Source organism: Galeopterus variegatus, unplaced genomic scaffold (assembly GCF_000696425.1).
Source record: "Galeopterus variegatus unplaced genomic scaffold, G_variegatus-3.0.2 Scaffold197, whole genome shotgun sequence".
In the NCBI taxonomy this organism is placed as follows: domain Eukaryota; kingdom Metazoa; phylum Chordata; class Mammalia; order Dermoptera; family Cynocephalidae; genus Galeopterus; species Galeopterus variegatus.
In genome coordinates this window covers 89,125-111,258 of record NW_007726308.1, presented here as the reverse complement: position 1 = coordinate 111,258, position 22,134 = coordinate 89,125, and the positions used below count along the sequence as shown (strand labels likewise).

Here is a 22,134-nt window from a genome sequence, read left to right as displayed (position 1 = left end):
ACTGGCTGAGTGCAGTGCGGGCGCAACACCGAGGGTTGCGATCCCGTTACCGGTCAGTAAAAAAGACAAAAAGGAAAAAAAAGGTGTGTGTGTATCCATTCACCTATTGAAGGACATCTTGGTTGCTCCCTATTTTTGCCAATTAGAAGAAAACTGCTAAAACATGTGTGTGCGTGTTTTTGTGTGGCCATAAGTTTTCATCTCATTTGAGTAAATACTTAGGAGCCCAATTGCTGGACCATATGGTAAGAGTATGTTTAGTTTTGTGAGGAACTGCCATGCTGTCTTCCAAAGTGAAGACATGTGTCTTCCATGTTGCAATCCCACCAGCAGTGAATGAAGCTCCCGTTGCTCCACATGTGCATCAGCACTTTATATTGTCAGTGTTTTGGACTTTAGCCATTCTACTAGGGGTGGAGTGTTATCTTGTTGTTTTAATTTGCAATTCCCTAATGACATATGATGTTGAGAATCTTTTCACGTGCTTATTTGCCATCTGTATATTTTCTTTGGTGAGATGTTCAGATGTTTTGCCCAATTTTTTATTGGGTTGTTTGTTTCCTTATTTCTGAATTTTAATTTTTTTTTGTATGTTTTGGGTATAAGCCCTTTGTCAGTTTTCTTTTTTGCAAATATTTTCTCCCAGACTGTGGTGTTTGTTTCCTTATTTCTGAATTTTAATTTTTTTTTGTATGTTTTGGGTATAAGCCCTTTGCCAGTTTTCTTTTTTGCAAATATTTTCTCCCAGACTGTGGCTTGTTTTTTCATTCTTCTAACCTTTGCCCGTTTTTAAATTGTGTTGTCTTTTTATTAATGAGTTGTAAGAGTTGTTAATATTTTCTAGGTACAAGGCCTTTATCGGATACATCACTTACAAATATCTTACATTCTGTGGGTTGTCCTTTTACTTTACTTATGGTATCCTTTGCATTACAGAAGTTTTTAATTTGGAAGGAGTTCAGTTTCTCTTCTTTCTCTGTTGCCACTTGTGCTTTTGGTACCATACCTAAGAGGGCTCAGCAAACACTTAGACTTGAAAGGTTCAAACGCACATATGTTAACTTTCATCCTTGCAGCCACGTGTCTTATGTGCCCTTTGCTTTGATTTTGAGGAAGAGGAAAAAGTCTAGCTGGATAGTATATGTTTGGAATTTACTTTTAACCTGCAAAAGTTCAACCCTCCCCATTTCTGTTCCTCTATCTGTCCTTTAAACAGAGCTTGTGCAGAGGCCTGGGCCAGGGGTGGGTACGAGGCTGAGAAGGAAGAGCGGCAGCAGTGGGACAGCAGAGAGCGGAAGAAGATCTTGGAGAGCATCGAAGCCCTGGCGATGATCAAGCGGCAGGCTGAAGAGAGGAAAAGACAGACAGAAGGCCAGGAGAGAGGTACGTGCTCTGGACAGAAGGCGACATCCCCAGACTTCCATTTACATTAGAATGTCCAGGCTGTCCAACGCACAGTCTTTAGTCTCTAGGACTTTTTTTAGCCATTTACTCACATGCCTGCAGGTCCCCTGCAGGTGGCCTCACCCACCTGCCAGAGCCAGTGAAAAACTCCAACTATTGTGTGCAGTTTTAAACCACTTTTACTGATTAAAACATAATTTGTTAATATAGTCCTAGTTTTTCAAAACGAATGTGTTAGTTTTCTGGGGTTTTTCTATGGTAGTACAGTACAGCAGAGTGTTGCATGTGTGGGAGTAGTGTATAGTGTACCATACTCTCAACACTCAACCCACTGCTGGTCGCCAGCATGTGCAGGTTTTTCCTTCACCAACCCATTTTTTGACACCAGCTGAGTGTCCTACAGCCCGATTCAATTCTGACACTCAGATCCCATAGGTTAAGAGCAACAGTCCCACAACACTGCCCCTCTCTTAAGATGCCAATCGCAAATCTTAAGAGAGACTGTCACCCTACTTATGACCAACTGGCTATAAAATTGGGTTTCCCATGACCTCCTCCTTTGGGTTCAATAATTTGCTACGATGGATCCCAGAACTCAGGGAAACACATTTTCTGGTTTATGACATTAATAAAGGATATTATAAAGGATACAGATGAACAGCCAGATGAGGAGATGCATAGGGCAAGGTATGGGTTGAGGGGTGCAGAGCTTCCATGCACCCCTCCTTTCTGGGGGCCCATCCTCCAGGCACCGCCACATGTCAGCTCTCTGAACCCATAGTCCAGGGGTTTTTACTGAGGCTTCATTGTGGAGGTGTGATAGATTATTTCCAGCCCCTCTCCCTTCTCTGGAGAATAGGATGTGAGGCTGAAAGCTCCAGAATTCTGATCATGGCCTAGTCTTTCTGGTGACCAGCCTCCATCAAGGAGCCACCAAGAGTCCCCTTATTAGAACAAAAAATGCTCCTATTGCTCTGGAAATTGCAAAGGCCTTAGGAGCTCTGTGCCAGAAACTGGCGTCAAAGACGAAATATTAAAACAAAATATTCTTCTAGTGCCCCTATCTACAGAGTCTTAGGAACTCTGTCTCAGAGACAAGTACATATATTTCTTATCATTCACAGCTGCCATAACAAATGACTTAAAACAATACAAATTTATTATTATAGTTCTGGAGATCAGAAGCCCTAACTGGGTCTCACTGGGCTAAAATCAAGGTGTCTCAGGATTGTGTTCTTCTGGAGGTCTAGGGGAGAATCCGTGTCCTTGCCATTTCCAGCTTCTAGAGGCTGCCCACGTTCCTGGCTTATGGCCCCTTCCTCCACCTTCAGAGCCAGCAGTGTAGCGTCTTCTAATCTCTCTCTGATTCTGACCTTCCTGCCTCCCTCCTACAGGGACCTTTGTGATGACATTGAGCCCACCTGGATAATCCAGGATAATTTTCCTGTATCAGGGTCCTTAATCTTAATCACATCTGCAAAGTCCCTTTTGCCGTGTGAGATAACATAGTCACAGGTTTTAAGATTAGAACCTATCAGTACAAATGAATATTACTAATTCCATTTTGACTTCATATCAAAGTAATATGATATTGTACTAATTTAATAGGCACCACATCTAGTGCCATTCTTAGCAGTAAATCAGACAGGATATATACTGGGGGCTTAGTCAGTGCCCTTTATAAAGCCTTGTTTTATGGGCCGGCCTGGTGGCGCACTGCTACAGTGCGCCGCTTGGGAAGCGCGGCGGCGCTCCCGCCCATGGGTTCAGATCCCACATACAGACCGGTTCCCGCTCACTGGCTGAGCGAGGCGCGGGAGCAACACCGAGGGTTGCGATCCCGTTGCCGGTCACGAAAAAAGACAAAAAGGAAAAAAATAAAAAATAAAATAACATTGATTGCTTTTCACCTAATTACAAGATATAAGTACACTACAAATAGAAAACACAGAAAAGACAAGTAATAATATAATTGCAGGAAGAACCACTCAATATTCTGGTGTGTATGTTTCCTGGCTTTTCCCCATGCATGTAACACATATTTTTATATCAAAATAATATAATTATATTGCTTTCTGCCTACTCTTTTGAACTACCATGCTATAACTATTTTCCATAAAAACAGACATTTTCCTACAGTATATTTTTCCTATTCTCAACTTATTTTGAAATTTTTCAAATTTACAGAAAAGCTGAGAGAATAGTAAAACAAATAGGTGTATGGTGTCCATTTAAATTCAATGGTTTTTAACATTTTGCCACACACGCGCGCGCACGCACACACACACACACACACACACACACACACACGTCCTTCTCCTGAGCCATTTGAAAGTAAAGGCAGACATCGTGGTCCCTTAACCCCAAATCCTAAGAACCTCCTGCTCTGTGTTTTCTTAGTGGCGCTGTCCTCTCCTATGAAATGGACATGCTCAACTGTCCCTTTTTGTGGACGTTTCACTCCCCTTATTGAGCGATCACAAAGGACACTGTGGTGACCACCCCTCGCTGCAACCCTGACACTTCCCCATGCTCATTCTCACACGTTCGCTGCATGTCCCTGATAGATGTACAGACGCCCTCATCCTCCTGGACGTTTCCAAGTTGACCTTTGCACTTCCCTTGCTTAGGGGACAGGCCACCAGCCAGCAGCGGCGAGAACACGCGTGACAGCACGGCAGGCAGGGAAGAGCCTCCTGTGGATGGAGAAATACAGCAGAAAATGCAGTCATTTGTTAGGAAAAGCTTTGAGGCCAAGGATGAGCTGTGCCCAGAAAAGACAGGTGGAGAAGAGGAGCTGCCTGCAGAGGTTGACAGAGAGACTAAAGGCCAGCAGCCGGAGGGGACCCTCCTGGCTAAGGCCCCAACACCGCCACCCCTTGGAGCTGCTGGGGCAGGTAATTCAATTGAGAAACCCAGACAGACAGGGGAGCACTGGGCATCACATCCGGGAGGCCTGGCACCTGATTCTCCCTTCTTTATCACTGGGTCTAGAAGATAAGTTACCCAAGTTGTCTCATCACCTACAGCAGCACTTGCTGCCCAATAGAAATAAAATGGGAGCCATCGCTAGATTTTCCAGTAGCTACATGAAGACAAGTAAAAACACACAGGTAAAACTATTAGCAATATATTTTATTTACCCAATATACCTAAAATACAATCATTTCAGCATGGAATCAATATGAAAGTTCTCAATGAGATATTTTACATTGTTTTTTGTAAGTCATCAAAATCCAGTGGGTATTTTACACTTACCGCCCATCTCAATTTGAATGCCAACTTTTCACCAAAGGGAAATGGAGTCCTACCAAAACAAGCAAATTGTTTTATACTACTTCAGTTTTAAATTTTAAATTAAAATGAATTAAAAGTAAAGATAATTAAATAAAACTAAAAATTGATACTGGCCACATTTCCAGTGCCCAGCAGCCATATATGGCTGTGGCTACTGTGGTAGGTGATGCAGATCTAGAAAAAGGGAATTCCTTGACAGGTTCTAGCCAAGTTGGGTTTTGCCAAATAACAGGTATACCCAGGACTTCCCCAGGATGAACTCACTTCTGTTGTGGGATTTGTGGGAGAAGCCGGATCAGGAATATTCCCAGACCGTAGGGTCTTGGGAGATGGGAATAATTCTGAGCTCAAACCTGAGCAGGACTTGAGGTCTGCTTGGGGAATTTAGCTAGTGTGGCCCAGAACGATGGTCCCACTGTGTGGAAGAGACCCAGAAGTGACACTGTTCTCCAGACTTAAGGAGATCAGCCAGGGAGCAGGGTCCACAGGGGGTGCCAGGACTGGGCGAATTACCTTTCAGGCTAAGGAACTTGGACAGAGCAGACCATCCTGAACCGTTAACCCAACTGAGCCCTATTTTAATTAATCTCTTCAAAATCATACTGGCCTCACCCCACTCCCTACCTCCAAACACTCAGTGCTCTCTTATTAACTTGGATTTATTCTCCACCTCCCTTATGTTCAGAAATATCTATAAAATCTCTTGCAGCCTAGGGGCGTTTACAAAATGTGTGTGGGAAATAAAAACACACCCTCAGGAGTGGGGCCTGGGGGTGATGTCCTCAGGCCGGACCCCACCTCAGGGACTCAGGAATGGTGGTTTCTCCCAATGCTGGACTCAGGAGTCTCTCAGAGATTCTGTGCCGGGGGAGGCAAGAGGCACGGAAGGAAGGAAGGGCAGGAGCAGCAGGGAGACAGTGAGCAGAGGAAGGGCAGCCCAGGCCCTGGCGGAGCGGGCAGGGAAAGAGTGGCTGGGTTATTTCCGAATGACCACCGTCACCAAAAAGAGGACACTACTCTCTGGGAAGTTGGGGGACACACTCCCCCATCACACCTTTTCAGGTGTTCATCACGGCTCTTCCCTGATGGTGATAAGAGACTGGGGCTCAATGTTTCTGAGAAGCGTGACTTGTTCTGACTTCATTTTTCCTTATGAGACACTGAGGTGCTGCCTTCTGTAGCCTGTGATGCCGTTTTGCTGGGTGGGATTGTAAAACCTCCATGGCTTCCGTGGTCATTCCTTGGTTTCTGGAAGAATATCTCAACCAAGCCAGGCTCATGTTTTCCCTAAAGCTTTCCACAGATGGAGATGTTGCAGACTTTATTATTTAAATGGTGCAATATTTCTACTTTAAGCATACGAGGGAAAGTCCTCTCAACTATTACACAAGCATTATCACACATGGATTTTGCAAGATACAAAGTTTTCCCTGCATAATCACTCCCTCTCCTGTAAAGTTTTTTGCTTCAAAACTGTAGCTAGTCTAGCAGCAGTTTGTATGAGTAAAACAGGCCTTTGCCTTGCTGAACAGACAAAGGGCAAATTTAAAGTAGCTGCTCAATTGCAGTCGCTGTGGTCAGGAGAGGAGACACAAGCCAGCAACAAGTCTATCTGGCATCTATGGGGTTCCGAGTGGAGGCCAGAGCTTCCCAGGACCCCTGTGAGGTAGGTGCTGCCGTCATTACCCCATCTCATGGAGTTGAAGATGGAGGTTCCGTGAAGTAAAGTGACTTGCTCCAAATTGCAGAGCAGGTAAACAGCGGAGGCAGGAACTAAAGCCAAATGTAACCTGAGAGGCCAGGCTCGGTCCGCCTGCCTCACTGCCCTCAGGCCTCCTGTTAGCCTTTGTCCCGAAGCCTTTGCTTCCTAGAAGCTCCTGGTCCCCAGCTTCTCTCTCTCCTGGGCTGTCAGGGCAAGGAGGACCTTCCTCCACCTCATTGTAAAGTGACTCAGCCCCAGGAAAGGTAAATCTAACTAGAAAGCCATCTGTTTACAAAGTCACTTTCCATTCATCTTCCTTGCATCAAGCAGTCTTTCCTTGCAAGTAACGAGGCCTCAGTGAAGGATGGAGAAGACCAGGAGGTAAACCATAGGACCAACTTAGCTGAGTTCCCTGAGCAAACTCTCCCTGAGACCTCATCATGAAGTCAGGAATCGGTGAAGGTTGCCTGGGGAGCAAGAGTCAGACTTAGATACTTGAATAGCTTCCCACCTTTATTCTGAGGTTTAAACATTAGGGCAGAAGTGGAACCTTAGGTGAGTACATACCAGTTTGGAAATATACACCATTTCCTGTCTCTTTAATTACACCTCACTCTAGAAGCTTTGGCTTCTTTCTAGTAGTCACCAAAATGGTCTGTAGAATGCTACAAGCATTTTACTGAAGTGCACTAAGCACAGTGTGGTTTCTAGACAGACACCTGAGGTCAAACCCAAGTTCAGCCCCCTAGTTAGCGGAGTGACCTTGGGCAAGCCACAACACCTCTCTGAGCCTGTTTCCAGCTCTGTGAAATAGAAACCATCCCGAGGCCATGGGCTGAAGAGATCACGTAAGCAGTGTACCCGATAATTGGGAGTCTCTTCCCTGCCTCACCTTTTACCTCAAACAAAATCATGCACAGACAGACAGGTTTTGGTGAAGTAGAAACAAAAGGACTTGGTAGCTGCTTTGATCACGAGCTTCTCAGCTGAGAAAGTTGGAGCCTGCAGTGCCATTAGCAGGACAAGGGAGCAGAAGAAGAGCTGATTTGAAAGCAAAGCCAGAGTCAGCGTAATTAGAAATGGGACTTTGAAAAGCCATGGGACCTCCCCATGGAGAAGACCAGTAACAATCGGGATTTGTGAGTGAGGGTCACAAGGGGCTAGAGTGACAAGTGGGCCTGGGGTCACCCACAACAGCAGCTCTGGGAGCCTGCTGCCAGTGTCCCCGTGTCACTCTAACATGGTGCCCAGATGTGGCTCTTAGTCAAATAGGGCATGGCCAGCTCTCGGGGTGGATGCAATGGACCACTGATCTCTAGCATAACTGAAGCCATGAGACCAAGGAGAAATCAGAGAACAGGACCCAAGGACACAGCCTTGGGAACCTCAAAAAGCGGGGCCCTGGAGGAGGAAGGCGACCCTGCAATGACTAGATTGCACAAGTCCCTGACGCTGACTGAGGAACAGGCAGTACAGACCGTAGTGGGTGCCCCTCCCTGACAGGCCATGCAGCTGCCCCTTTGGCCTCCCGAGGAGGCCCTTGTTGTCAGCATAGCCCCTTCCTGCATCTTCTTGCTCGTCGGTCAAGCTGCCCTTTCCAAGTTTCCTGCTTTTTCTGCACTGATTCCTGGCTGTGACTTTCATCTCACTGGATTCACATCCAGATTACACAAAGAGGATAGTGTTTTCTCTTCTTTTCTTAGTAGATATAACCATATCCTAAGATGTGGATTCTCATGACCTCTGTAACAGGGGCTGGCCTTTTGGACCTTAAGAGGGTTTCTGTCCTTCATCTGCTCTTGGAATCCATCTTCACCTTGGGCTTGTCAATCTGACTACTGTGTATAAAACTAACTCTAAGATTACAACTTTTTGTTGTTGTTCCTTAGAATCAACTCCCCAGATTGTGGCCACCAAGAGTGTATTAGTTACAGAACATGATGGTGCTGGAACTGAAGATTTAGAAACCATTAAACTGGAGACAAAGGAGACGTTATTCATCAATGTAAGTGAAGTATTTAACCTTGCAGATAAGCACCAGTTTTATAGTTGGCAAAACAGGTGGTCACGTACAAACCTCTGAAATCGTCCCTACCCAAAGTGTGGTCCTTCAGGCCAGCAGGTGTGGCACCGCCAGGGAGCTGGTTAGAAATGCAGAATCCTGGGCCACCCCCTGCTGGTCAGAATCTGCATTTACAAGATCAGAGCCTCTCAGTCTTCTTTGGACACCACCACCAAGAGGCCCCTGCTAGCCACTGGCCTATCACTGCCCCGGCTTCCTGTTGGCTCATCAAGCTGTGCCTGTGCAGCGTCCCACCCCTAGCCTGCTCAGTGATAGCGTGATCTCAGCCTCCCGTGTCACTCCTCCTTGAAGCTCTTCCCGTTTTGATGACAATCTTAAACGCTGTGGTCCATGGGAACAGTGCTGTGGGAACTCACAGATTCATTGCAAGCCCACAGGAAGGGTGACGGGATGGATGGTGCGAGAGTGAGGACGCACTTCTCGGCAACCTTCACCTCGCTCCCAGTGGGCAGCTGGCACACACTCTGCTCACCTGTGGTGCGTGACTTTGCCTGCCCCTGCCCCTGCCCGCTGCCTGGGGAAACTACTAAACTGCTCTTTCATTTCCAAGGCCCAGACTTCAAACTTTCACATGGCTCAGTAAGCGTTAAACTAATCTTGGTCAATATTCATAGTGGGTTTCAGGATCTATGTATAAGAAACAATATTGGGCAATTAGGCTCTACCATCTGAGAACTGACTGTGCAGAACCACAGCACCAATAGCTAACATTTATTGAGTTCTTACTCTATGCATGGCACTGCTCTAAGCACGACTTGTATTGATCGATTTAGCTTTTCCCATAACTATAAGAGATGCATACTGTTATCATCCCAATTTTACAGATGAGGAAATTGAGAAACAGGTTAAGCAACTTGCCCAAAGCCACACAGCTAGGAAGGGTAGAGTGGGCTGTATGCTCCTCCAGGCAGGTGGCTCCAGCATCCATGCATCTCACCACACACTGTGCACTGTGCACACCCTCACATGCCAACTGGGGGCTATAGATGAAGATCCCCAAAAACAAAAACCTCATAATACAAAACAAAAAAGTTCTACCAGTTTTGGGGAGGTACAAAATATATTACTTTCATACCACACAGAGTTCTAGGACTAATTGGTACAGAGGTACATTTGGTTTGGGTTCCATTATTTCCCCCAAGATGAGCTGGTGGCATCTCTAACATGGTGAAGTGGAGAAAAGATGTGGAAATCCCTCAGATCTGTCGTGCCCAGCCAAGTCTCACTTTCATTGATTAGGTCTGGACACTTGCAGTGGCAATGTTTGTTCTGTTAGCATGCAGAAGGTTCCTTTTGGAGGGACAGACTAGAGTGCCGTGGGCAGTTGCTCATGTCTCCTCCTCTGTGGCCCGCATGTGACAGAGCCTGAATGCACGGCATGTGGCCCTCACCTGTCTTTCAGAGCGCCCAGAGTGTGCGTGCCCCCTGGTGACATGGGAATTGTTTGCTCTTTCAGGACCTACCCGACCTGGAAGATGTGGATGACACAGGAGAATCTCTGGAAAACCACGATAAGGTTATCAGTGCACACTTTTCCCACAGTCAACTTAATTCCACTTTTGTTTTTGTTGTTTACAAAGTCTCTCTCCTTATCGTGAAAGTCCCATGCTCTCACTGAGGAAATGTAGCTATTATTTTATGGTTAACTACTTGGGCTTTTTTGAACATACATTTTATTGCTGATTTGTAATAACTGTATACTATACATAATCACCTGAAAGCATTTCCCCGTCCTTATGCTATATTCATATGGTCATCTTATAAATGTCTGTTTAAAGACAGCCACATAGATGGGGGAAGGAAAAGGTGAGAGGATGGAGAGGAGCGAGTGTATGAGGCACAATGGGGAATCCCTCCAAGCTGACCTGACCCTGCTCCCTCTGGGACCTCTGTGTCGAGGGAGAAGGAGGCATGAGACTTGACCTCCACGCTTGAGCTCATCAACAAACAAAGGAAACAGACACGTGAGGCCAGTTACTGTCGGGGAACTGATGCCGAAGAAGCATGGTCTTGGAGTTTGTGAGCAAAGCCCGGTTACGGGTTATGGGGCATGTTGGCCACTGGAGAGTGCTGTGTAGCAAAACAGAGTGGGTGGGGAGCACCGTGTGGGGACCGAGCAGAGGGTTGGAAGGGAGTGCAGACACTGGCTGCAGAGCTCAGCAGAAACAGCCAGCCAAGGAGTGTCCATCCTGAAGCCTAACTTTCAAAGGGCACAATACCACTTCCCCTTGGGCCTTTCTAGTATGCAGCAACAGAATAATTTTTGATGTTAGATAAAAAAGCAGAATTGGCATGGGGCATTTTAGAGTGACTCTATTGTGAAAACAGAAATGTCTTCTTTTAATAGAAAATGTGCTTTCCGAAGATTGAAGTCATCTCAAGCTCGAGTGACAACAGTGGCTCTGAACTAGACTGCACATCGCTTCCCATGCTGGGACATATGTCCACAGACACCCTTTCAAACATATTCGCAATCTCCAAAGACACCTCAAAGAAGGCAGAGATGCCTTTCACAGAAATATTTAAAAAGGAAGCAAAGAGGGACTTGGAAATGCAAAGTAAAGACCCGAAATCCCCACAGCCGCTGATTGAGGAGCTTGGTGGCGATGAGCCCTTGGACCAGCCACCAGCACCCCACCCCTGCGAAAAAGACTTCGTACCACCCCCAGCTAGTGCAGATGGGGACAGCAGCCTTTGTGCAGCCTCTCCACCAGGTAATGCTGCCCTGCTTTTAAGACCACAGGGCCAAAAGCTTTGTAGAGAAATGAACTGTTAACTACCCTACCCTGGGGACCCAGGCTGGTGGGGGTGGCCCTTTGAGCCTTTGCCCTAAGAATCCCACATTCTCAGAGAAGGGAGACCATGTGTAGATCACGCTCCTAAGTTCACGGCTCTGAAGCTGTCACTTGTGGTTACCAGCCTGGGCCAGCCCATCCCTGGTAGGCTGGGTCTGGCTGTGGGGGGTTGGGGATCACCGGGGCCCTGTGGTCATGCAGATTCTCAGCAACCTCGGCTCAGCAGGTCGAGGCCACCTCAGGAACCTGCATCCTCACCATCCCTGTTCCTTGGCCCTGCCAGATGAGACATCTGCAGGAGGGAGGGGACCTCTGACACCATAGCTGGGGGTGTGGGACAGAGGGAGGGTATCACTGGTGTGAGGGCACAGCTGATCCACAGTGAAGATCCAGGGACCAGGATGAATCTCGTGTGAGAGGCAGATGGCTTTGTGGCAGGATGGGGAGGGTCGCCGGGCAGGGGCAGTGTCCAGGGACCTGGCTGGGGAGGACAAACCACAAACAACACACTGGGGGCTCACCTAGCTCCAGAGGCCGGTGCACATGAGGGGGTGCAGGGTGTGGGGAGAAGCTGGTGAGTGCTCACTGAGAACAAGCTGCCTTTGGGTGAATGTCCACAGCAGGATGCTTGCTGAGCCTGGACAGCTCCTACTTCTTATCCCACACTAACGAGAGGTCAGGCTTTTTCCTGAAAGACAGCTTTGTGGTTGACTCTAGACCTGCATGCAGGAACAGCGAGGGGATGACCCCATTTCCCAGGCACACTGGCTGCCCTCTCTCTTGACTCTTTAGGAAACAGAACTGAAGAGAATGAAGTGTGGTCTGAGATGGAGCCCAAGGAGCCCGGGGCGGGGGCACACCAGGAGGATATTGAGTTTGGCTTGGACTGAACTTCAAGGCAGCCCCCTTTACCTTGGACTGGCAGTTAAGGAAGCAGGCACATGTCACCCTTGGGCTCGGTTCCCTTCCCTCCCAAGTGCTGCAGGTACTGTGAGCACGCCCCGGGGCCTTGGCACAGACCACCTCTGTGCCCTCTGCGTTCCTGTGCCCACAGCAGCATACAATTCCCCCAGTTATCTGTAGTACAATTGTGTAATTATAAATGTCTTGGAGCATGATAAACATCTTAACACCCGAGTCAACGTGTTGTTGGACTGTCTTAATATCTGCGCGAGTCATATGCGATTCCTTTCATTTTATCAGCTGCCCTGAGAAGGGACTGTTTCTCTCTTTACATGTGATGAGAAACCTAGATCAGACGCTGGGGCCTGTCAAATTTCAAGCGGGTGTTTTCCCCACAGGAGAACATAATCTCCCACTGGGGCGAGAGAACTCAGAGGAAGTGGGACTTGATGCATTAGACACCACGAGTTGCACGAGGGTACCTGGCCAGTCCAGAAAACGTGATCACCCAGTCCACATTCAGCTGACTAGTTTATTCAGTCCCTGAACCTGGGTCCAGAGCATCTCCCTCTACAAAGCATCAGATCACGGTAGAGACTGCTTAACAAACACAAACCCAGAACAGCTGCCGACTGTGCCCGCCCCGTGAGCCCAACAGGACCTCACCCCACCCTCACCAGACCCAAGGAGCTCGGGGCGCTGAGCCACTTCCCAGGACGTGGAGGCGTGGGGACAAGGCGACAGCGTAGGGCAGGCGCTCTCCAGCATAGACTGCACTGTCTCCTGGGGGCATCCCTGCAGCACTGGCCCTAAAGACAGAACCACCAGCACCTTTCCAACTTGCCCTTGGAATTATCTTCAGGCGCACAGATGAGCCACAGAAGAAACTATTCTGTGGCTCCATTCCTTTGACTTGGCTCCAAATCACTTTTGGATGTCTCCCACAATCACACTGGCCCTCAGGAGGTAGAAAGCTCTGCACCCCAGACACTGTTCTCTCTGGTTCCTAAGTATCCACCTTGGAAGGCACACTGGTCCAGGAAGGATGAGGGGCTCTCTGGGGTGGAAAGCAGCCTTCCCTGAACCCTCAGAAGCCCATGCGAGGCTTCTTCCGATGAAGCTGAGAGCCAGACAGGACAGGGGTGTGCTGCCGGGAGGGCATAGTCCGGATGCTGGAGGCCTGGGAGGGGGACGTGGCAGCACACCCCGGGGTGTCTCCTTGGAGCAGCAGCTTGGCCTTGTGGTCTTGGAGCGTCTGCTGCCGGGAGGCGGCGGCCCGGATGCTGGAGGCCTGGGAGCGGGGTGTGGCGGCATATCCCGGGGTGTCCCTTTGGAGTGGCAGCTTGGCCATGTAGTCCTGGAAAGTCTGCTGCTGCTCCGAGGGGATGCTTGGGGTCCAGAGGTCCTGGGTCAATTCCTGGGAGGGCAGGGTTGCTGGGAGCCGAGGCCTGGCCTCAAGGGATGTCCGGTCTGGGCTGTGACGGGGGCTGGTGGTGTCTGAGAGGTCCACGCAGCCACTGAGTGAGAAGGTGTTGGACAGCTGAGTCCGTCGCTTTGGCCGCTTGGGCTGTTTCCCAGGCTCTGTGGTCCTGCCCTGTCGCCTCGCCCACCAAGCAGGCCCTCGGCCTTCCCAAGCCTCCCCCAATCGCTCACTGAGCTCATCCTCTGGGACTGATTCAGGGGCAGGGGGAGGCTCTGCCATGGGGAGTGAGCCCAGGTCCCTCTGTTGCAGAAGCTGCCCTTTGGCCATGGCCGCCCGGAGCACCTCTGGTGCTTTCCCTTCCTGTGTCCGCAGTTCCAGGCTGCGCAACACAGAGCGCTGGGAAAAGGTGGGGGCAGCCCACACAGGGGGAGCCCGGGGCACCTTCAGCAGGGCCTTCAGCCACTGGCTGCAGCGGGCAGTCTCCTGTAGGGTCCAGGAAGCTGTGAGGGGTGTGGGCATCTTGTCTAGGGGGGTCCCTGTTGCCGTGGAGACTGGGCAGTCAGGCCCAGTGTCCATGTGGGGGCTGCAGTCTGCCTGGAGGCGAAGGCACTGATAGAAGACATCTCCAGCAGCCGAGAGTTGGAAGAGTGACAGGACAGGCATGGAGGCAGAGGGCGGGACGGCGGCAGCCAGACCTGGAGATGGGAATGATACTGACCTGCAAGGCCTGGCAGGGGCGTGTCCCTACTGCAGCCCCCAAGCACATTCCCCCACCCCAGCACACCTATGGTTGGTGCTTTCAGACGCTCCTGCAGCAGCCATTGGCTCTTTGGCTCCAGCAGGGGAAATGCAGAGAGGGAGTCGGTCCTGGAAGGAAGAGACTGGGGGGGCCCTGCCAACCGGGGCACAGAGGCCACCTCTCCTGCAGGAAGGACACACAGCTGTGGCCCTGGCCAGGCCCCACTCCTGCCCATCTTCCCCCCCACCCCCAGCTGGGCCTGGCCCCTCACCCGTGATGTGCAGCAGCTGCAGCTGCCCGCCCTGGCCTGCCAGGAGCAGGGGCTGCGGGGAGCCAGGGCGCGGTGGAGGCAGCAGCCGAGCCAGCAGTGGAGCAGAGGGGAGGCCGTGGTTCCACTTCAGCAACGGCACCAGGGGGAGGCGCTCATCCATCAGGTAGAGTGAGAACTGGGGCCGAGAAAGAAACAAGAGGGCGGGTTTGTGGCTGAGACTTGGGAGCTCGCTGGCCTGTGGCTCTCAGGATGAGCGCAAGCCCTGCAGGATAGCAGTGCACTCTGACCAGCCTTCAAGTGCCTCACCCACCACACCTGCTGGGCCCTGAGTGGGAGGTGTTTCCAGACAGACAGACAGGTAGACAGGTGGCATCACAGGGAGAAAGATGCTTGGAAGTGTGGGGGAATCTCATCGCACAGAACCCTCTGGCTTTCCTGCAGCTGGCCCCACACTCTCCTGACCCTGGAACCTGTGCTGACATGTCCACAAACATCCTGGGTTCTTGGGGAACTGGGGGAAAGGCAGGCAGAAAGCAGAACCTCAGGTGACTCTCAGCCCTCCAGCTCTGGTCCTGAACACAGAACAGCTGTCCAGCTTTGCACACACACCCCTGCCTGATGCCTCTCCTCACCTGCTCTGCCCCCAGTTGTACCTCAAAGCCCTATGAGGGTGTCACTCCCCGTGGGGCCTTCCCCACCCACCAGCCAGCGCCAGATGCAGGGTGCAGTGCTGTGGAACCCCATGCACATTCAGGCCACAGAGCTGTCTGGGCTTTAATGAGCCTGGTTCTGCCTGCGGCTGTCTCGACTAGGCAGAGCCACTGGCAAGCAGTAGGTGTTAGCAACTGTCTGAGACAGAGCCCAGGTGGAGTCGCTCACCTGGGTACAGAGGAGATGGAGAGTGGGAGGCAGAGATCCAGCACCAGGCTGCCCCAGGTACTGTGTGAGCAGGATACGTTCCCCTTTCTGGCACGAGGCCTCTGCCCCTCCACGGAAAAGCAGCAGACCACAGCCCGGTGGGCCCTGGGGAGAAGCACAGGTCAGCCCTTGCTCAGCCTAGGTCTGGACACTGTTCTTGCCACCACCATGGGCAGCCTGGGACTCGCCGGCTCTGTGGCTCCGCAGTTGGGGAGGTCTCCTGTCCCTGTCTCCATACCTGAGTGTCGATCATCTTCACACCAGTGCGGTCACCCACAGTCAACACCCGAGGGTGGGCGGTGAAATCTGCCCAACGCCAGGGAGAGGGGTCTCGGAAGACAAGGGTCTCAGGGTCCTTGTAGAGTTGCTGCAGCCTTGGGGAGACAGGTAAGCCATGGGCTGGGGGGACGGGCCAATGGGGGAGGGGCTGAGAGGTCAGTGGAAGACCAGGGGCAACCTGGCCCTGGGTCAGGACATGAACAGGGAGCAGCGGGCCATAGTTCTGTTTGTTGGGGGGAAGGGGCATTACCCATCCTGAGGGGTCCACAGACAGACAGCTCCTGAACGGCTGCAGATGGCCAGTTCCCCAGGCAGGTGAGGGCTACAGGATACGAGCATGGTTAATGTCGTTGGGCCACCCGTCCCTTCTCCCAGGCCCATCTCCTTGCTGACCAGCCCAAATCAGCCCCTCACCTGAGACTGATCCCAGTGGCTCCCTTTTTCACCTGCAGCACCTGCAGGGGGACTGGCAGCCCCTGCCTACTGACCTTCCACATGGCACAGTGGTAGTCAGAGCGGACAGCCAGCAGAGCTACAGAGGGGATGGAGAAGCCAGAGGTCAGGGGTCAGCCAGCAGTTCAGTCAGTGAGCGAGGGAGGTGTCTGAGGGCCTTACATTCTCCCTGGACGGTACAGGTCACCACCTGTCGGACAGGTCCCCGGAGCTGGATGTGTCCAGGGTCCCCATAGACTATGGGGTTGCCATCTGAGATCAGACTGACTTCTTGGAAATCTGGGACTTTGGCTAAGGATCAGTGCACAAGCTGTGGTCACTGCAAGTCCCCCAAGTTCCTGCCCTTCCCTGGACCATGCTGAGAGTACCTCCTCCACCAAAGGGAAGCCCTCCAGGATCTCCTGTCCAGTGACAAAGGATACATAGCCTGTCCAGGGCACCTCCAGCAGGGTAGACAAGCTGCCTGATCCGGGGTGTCCTTCCAGGCACCCAGGCCAAGGCACCCCCGGTGAAGGCCTGGTCCAGAAGCAGCTGCTCCCACTGCATCACCAGCTCCTCATGCAGCAGCTCCCCCAGGAGGCTCGCCATTGACTTGCCCAGGACAGAGCCCCCAAGGATGGAGAACCGGCGCTGTCGGGGACTGAGGTAAGCCCAGGGACACCTGGGAATGAGGGGACAGCAGGAGGATCACATTGTGGCAGTGACGAGGGAGGAGGACTGGACACATCCCAAGGGAGGCCGGGCACAGTGGACACATTTTTATCTACCTAGAATCTCTTCCTTTGGGAAACCACCCACCCTGTTCCCATGTCCCAGAGGCAGTCACATGACCCAGACCTGGCCACAGAGAGTACTCCATTGCCCCTGCCACAGTGACTGATTCACAGATGGACGTGAGACCCAAGCCAAGCCAACCAAAGTCCATTCTGGGACTTCTGGTGCCTCAGGAAGGACACTGACTCTTTCCTTGGAGTCATAAGCCATCTTGGTGCCACCTGACAACAGCCTGTCTAGGAATTAAGACAGGCAGAGGGAAGCAGCTGAGAAAATAAAAGAGACAGAGCCCTATTAACTTTGCTTAAACACCTGGATACAGCTGTGCTTGAAGTCCATGAATTTAAATTCCCTTTTCCCTTAAGCTAGTTAGGATTGGGAGTTTCCTATCAGGAAGCGCAGCTCATGACTGCATGACATAGGGGTAGCAATTGTGATGGCAGCCTGGATCCACACCCCAGATCCTTCCACACCCCATCGCCAGCTGGGCCTATCCACCCGTCCTTTCTCACTAGCCACTTGCCCCCAGGGCTGGTGTCCACCGAGGTCCTGAAGCAGCTTCTCCACACTGACCACTGTCATCTTCTTAGAGCAGCTCTGCATGGAAAGGCCTTGTCAGGCTCACACACCCTAGGATCCACCCCTGAGGTGAAGCGGGGGAGTCCCTTCTCCTGGACAACCAGGGGCTACTCACCCGTGCTCCCTCCAGTTTGAAATTCTCTAGCATCAGCTTCCCCAGGGGTGCAAAAGCTATGTCCCCATGATCCCACAGGAACCGGCTGAGCTGGGGGAAGAGAGGCGGCCAGGTCACTAAGCACAGCCTCCAGGCCATGCAGAACTATCCACTGTGGGACCACTCACCTGTTCAGTGCCATCTAACACAACTTTGGGCCGTCTCCGGTATCGATAACCTCCACGGAAAAGCAGGTCGTGAGCAGTCACACCAGAGTCCCAGGGATCTCAGGGAAGAAGGAGATTAGGGAAAAGACTGAGAAGGGCACAGCAGTGGGGCTAGGTGTCCCAGGTGACTGGAAGGACCCAAGGGCCCTGGGGGAGCAGAGGCTATCAGGAAGGTCTTGGGAGTAGGGGGTAGGGGAGAGTAGCAATAGGCCGAACAGTTTGGAGTGAGCCCAGAGGAATGAGACCCTTACCAGGGGCAGGAGGCAGCAGGGGGAGGGGCCCAGGGGTCACCGGCTCCCATAGCAGGTCCTTGGTGAAGTGCAGTGCCCCATTCTGGAGGGAACGCAACCACAATGATAGTGTTACAATGTGGCATCTCCGGGGCCAGGCGCTGTGCAAGCATTTGCCTTTTATTAACCCATTCAACCCACAGAGAAGCCCTGTGAAGTTGGCACAATTGTCATCGCCATTTTACTGATGAGGAAAGGGAGGCATAGGGAGGCTGTCATTTGCCCCTGGTGACAGAGCCAGTAAAGAGAAGAGCTGGCATTTGAACCCCGGCAGCCTGACTCCAGTGTGTGGTTTTGACCTCCTCCTGCACTAGCTCTTAAAGATGGAAGCCCCTTCTTCCATCACTGGCTGATCTGAATCCCCCTGAATTTTCCTTTCCACGCAGGAGACCTCATAGACACTCTGGGAGCCCAACAGGCTGCTCTACCTCCCACTGCCAGGCCTGCAGCTCAAACACTCGGGACACGAATGAGCCAGCACGCTATGCTCCCCGAGGGGTACCAATCTGACATGAAACCCTTCCTTATCAAGGAGGCCATCCCTGACCCCTACCTCCCAAGCCCCCACTCAGCTGTCTCTTTTTATTTGCTTATCCACTCTGCCAGGCTTAATCCTTAGCTAGGCTGTCTCCAAGACAGCCAAATGGCTTAGGATTCCAAGAAAAGGGCCAGTGTTCTTCCTGAGGCACCAGCAGAAGTCTTGGTGAAGTCTGTCCTCCCCGCCCCTCCATCCTGCCATGCTGTCTCAGCATCCTTTCAGTTCTACTCAAAGCTATAGCCACACTTTGCAATGATTTTATTCACTGGTCTTTTCACTTATTTATTCTCACTCAGTTCTACAGGGCAGGGATCATCTGACTTATTCATGCTGCATTCCCAGGGAGTAATGAGGGACCTGGCACATAGTAGGAGCTGTTCAGTATCTGTTGAACAATTAAAGGAATGAATGTCTTGGGAAGAGACAGGCGGGAAAGAGGGAGCCAATAGCTCCTACTGAGTAAACAGTCTATGGGTGGCAGGGCATCCCACGTACCCCAAAGGAGGGGATTCTGGCTTAGCCTGTGTCTTAGCAGATTTGTGCTAATGCCACCCACCCCACTCTGTACCCCTGCCAACTGATGTGAATGCTAGACAAGGGGACCAAGTTAAGGGACCCACGCTGGAGCTGCCAGGGCCCCTCCTTCTCTCCTTACCTCAGAATTCTGGGGCTGGGACTCTGGCAGAGTCAGCGCATCTCTCCAGCTGCACATAAAGGACAGGTCAGGGACATCGCTCAGACCAAGAGGGCCGGTCATAAACAACGTGGGCTGGAGGGAGCTGGGGAAGTCCATCCTGGAAAACAAGGACCAAATGTCACACTGGCCTTCTCAAGAGACCCTGAATTTGATAATGACTTCCACGGTTCTTGGAGAGACTAAAGAGTACCCTAAGAGGGATATACTTTCTTTGAGGAAGCAGTTAATAAAAACAAATGAGTTTATTAGCCTAATGCCAAGCAGTAATAAGCGCTACATTAAAAACACCCATCCACCCACAAGGGAGGGGGTAGTAATGGCTGACAGTACGGTTTCAGCAATGGTGACCAGCAAAAGCCTCCTTGAGAAGGTGGCATTTGAGGACAGCTTGAACCTAATGAGGGAGAAAGCCATGCAGGTAACTGGGGACTGGGTTCCACATAGAACAATCAACAAGTGCAAAACTACTGGAGCTGGAAAGTGTTTGAGAAATAACTAGGCAGCTACAGAGTGAAGAAAGAGGAGAGCATTAGAGGATGAAGTCAGACAGTGGCAAGGGGCCAGCTTCTATCACAGCTCTTACATATTACAGTACACATCTGTAGACCACACTCCTGTGCCCTAGACTACACCAAGACTAAGCTTGAGCTCCTCCAAAGCCAGGGACTGAGTTTTGTTCATCTTTCTTCCCACTGTTACGCACAGTGCCTCCCAGAAAATGCGCTATGTGTTGAATACAAATAAATTTACGTCAAAGGGCTTTGGTAAATACAAAGTCCTCCAGAAGTATAAGCAGCCATATCATCCCTCTTTTTTTATTAACAAAAACAATAGGAGATCTTACTCAGCACTCGCATCTGCCAGATGCCATGCTGTCTTTTCTCTTCTATTGCCCCTATTTTAGAGTTCAGGAAACTAAGGTTCAGGAAGAGGTAACTTGCTCATGGCCAACAGCTTGTAATTGCCAGAGCGAAGACTTGATCTTTATCCAATTCAGAGTCAGAGCTCTGAACCACTGCTCTTCCATGCATCCAAAAGCAAACATTAGCATTATAGTCTTAGTAAGTGATGGAGTTTGGATGTGTTGTCCCCTCCAAAAGTCATGTGGAAATTTGATCTCCAATGTGGCAATGTTGGGAACTGATTGAGACATGGGGGCGGACCCCTCATGAATGGATTAATGCTCTCCCTGCGGGAGGAGGGGTAGTGAGTGAGTTCTTGCTGTATTAGTTCCCATGAGAGCTGATGTTTAAAGGACGCTGGCACCTCCTCTCTCTCTTGCTTCCTCTCGCCATGTGATTTTCCTGTAACCACCCGCTGCCTGCCGCTTTTCTGCCAGGAGTAGAAACAGCCTGAGGCCCGTGCCAGATGCAACCATCTCAGAATCGCAAGCCAAATAAACTTCTTTTCTTATAAATTACCCAGTCTCAGGTATTCTGTTATAGCAACACAAAACTGACTAAAACAGTAAGCAAAAATCTTTTCCCTTGGAATTTCCACTGCATCTTATCAGTTTATTCTGTAACCTCCATCCATGAGCCCTCAGCACTATGCACACTGCCTATCACACGGTTTCGATAAATACTTGAATTCCTCAGGGAACGTGTAACTTTTGCGGTGTATCCGTGCACTCTTTTCTCCTTCACTAGACTGTAAGCTCTCTAAAGGCCAGGACTGTGTCTGATTCATTCCTGAGTCCTGTCGATGCCTGGGCTCCAACCACACTGGCCTCCTTTGGGTTCTTCCTGACCATGCTGCTTCTCACCACAGGGCCTTTGCGCATTATCTCTCCATCTAGAATGAGCCCCAGCATCCTCCCTCCCCACCTACAAAATCCTTCAGATTTCGAGCCTCTCCCAGTTTCCCCAACCCTATCCTCCCAAAACACCCTGTGTGCTTCCTCCAGAGCATGCATAGCAACCTGTAATTAGATATTTCAGGAGGAAGCTGTTTGATTCAAAACTGCTCTAATAAGCCCCACGGGAAAGGAACTTTATAATCCCCAGTGCGTTGGTAAGTGCTACAATGGTAACAATCAGTACACATTAAAAACATACGTATAAAGAAAGAACAAATCTAGGAATGAATGAGTCGGAGGAGAAAGGAACCGAACAGCCTGAAACAAACCCAGGTTGGCCGAGGGCGCTGGTGGAACCCACGACCTCAAAAAAGCCCTCAGACAAGGCAGCCTCGATTTCCCCTGGCGGGCTTCCCGCCTCGCTGTAGGCTCTCCAGGCCCCTTGAGACCTCCAAGGCTGTAGATCTCTGTCGGGTCTGCATGAATGCCAGGCCGGGGACCTAAAACGTGAGCCTGTCGCAGAGGAGGGAGATCCGGACGGTCCCTCCCCTCATACATACACACGTGTACGCCCTCCAGAACATCCCTAGTCTGCGCGCACACTTACGTGGCCAGGCCTCGACGTGCTCGCCTGGGAAATGGGCCCCCACGTGAGGCTCGCAGGACCCCCGTGACACGAGGGAGCCCGAAAGCGGCACGTTAGCCCCAGCGCTCAGGACGGAAGAACATCCCTAGTCTGCGCGCACACTTACGTGGCCAGGCCTCGACGTGCTCGCCTGGGAAACGGGCCCCCACGTGAGGCTCGCAGGACCCCCGTGACACGAGGGAGCCCGAAAGCGGCACGTTAGCCCCAGCGCTCAGGACGGGACA

At 51.1% G+C, this 22,134-nt stretch overlaps 2 protein-coding genes across 2 annotated transcripts in view; one reads left to right on the top strand and one right to left on the bottom strand.

Annotated features, from left to right (window-relative positions):
• Positions 1 to 12,330, top strand: part of DNAAF1 (dynein, axonemal, assembly factor 1) — a 25,983-nt gene extending 13,653 nt beyond the window's left edge. The window contains exons 7-12 of the mRNA XM_008565347.1: positions 1,217 to 1,383; positions 4,035 to 4,301; positions 8,293 to 8,408; positions 9,943 to 10,002; positions 10,834 to 11,200; positions 12,074 to 12,330. Coding sequence (XP_008563569.1) covers positions 1,217 to 1,383; positions 4,035 to 4,301; positions 8,293 to 8,408; positions 9,943 to 10,002; positions 10,834 to 11,200; positions 12,074 to 12,171 — 1,075 coding nt within the window. The 3' untranslated portion in view covers positions 12,172 to 12,330. The remainder of the gene's footprint in view (positions 1 to 1,216; positions 1,384 to 4,034; positions 4,302 to 8,292; positions 8,409 to 9,942; positions 10,003 to 10,833; positions 11,201 to 12,073) is intronic.
• A 366-nt stretch (positions 12,331 to 12,696) lies between these two features.
• Positions 12,697 to 21,921, bottom strand: TAF1C (TATA box binding protein (TBP)-associated factor, RNA polymerase I, C, 110kDa). The gene is made up of 15 exons (XM_008565339.1): positions 21,872 to 21,921; positions 19,425 to 19,563; positions 18,193 to 18,274; positions 17,903 to 18,000; positions 17,736 to 17,825; positions 17,565 to 17,638; positions 16,690 to 16,928; positions 16,430 to 16,546; positions 16,229 to 16,346; positions 16,065 to 16,136; positions 15,774 to 15,909; positions 15,497 to 15,640; positions 14,618 to 14,792; positions 14,392 to 14,529; positions 12,697 to 14,302 (listed from the first exon to the last, which is right to left on the bottom strand). The coding sequence occupies exons 2-15, from the start codon at positions 19,560 to 19,562 to the stop codon at positions 13,272 to 13,274; spliced, it is 2,652 nt and encodes an 883-aa protein (XP_008563561.1). The 5' UTR covers position 19,563; positions 21,872 to 21,921; the 3' UTR covers positions 12,697 to 13,271.
• Between the last annotated feature and the right edge of the window lie 213 nt (positions 21,922 to 22,134).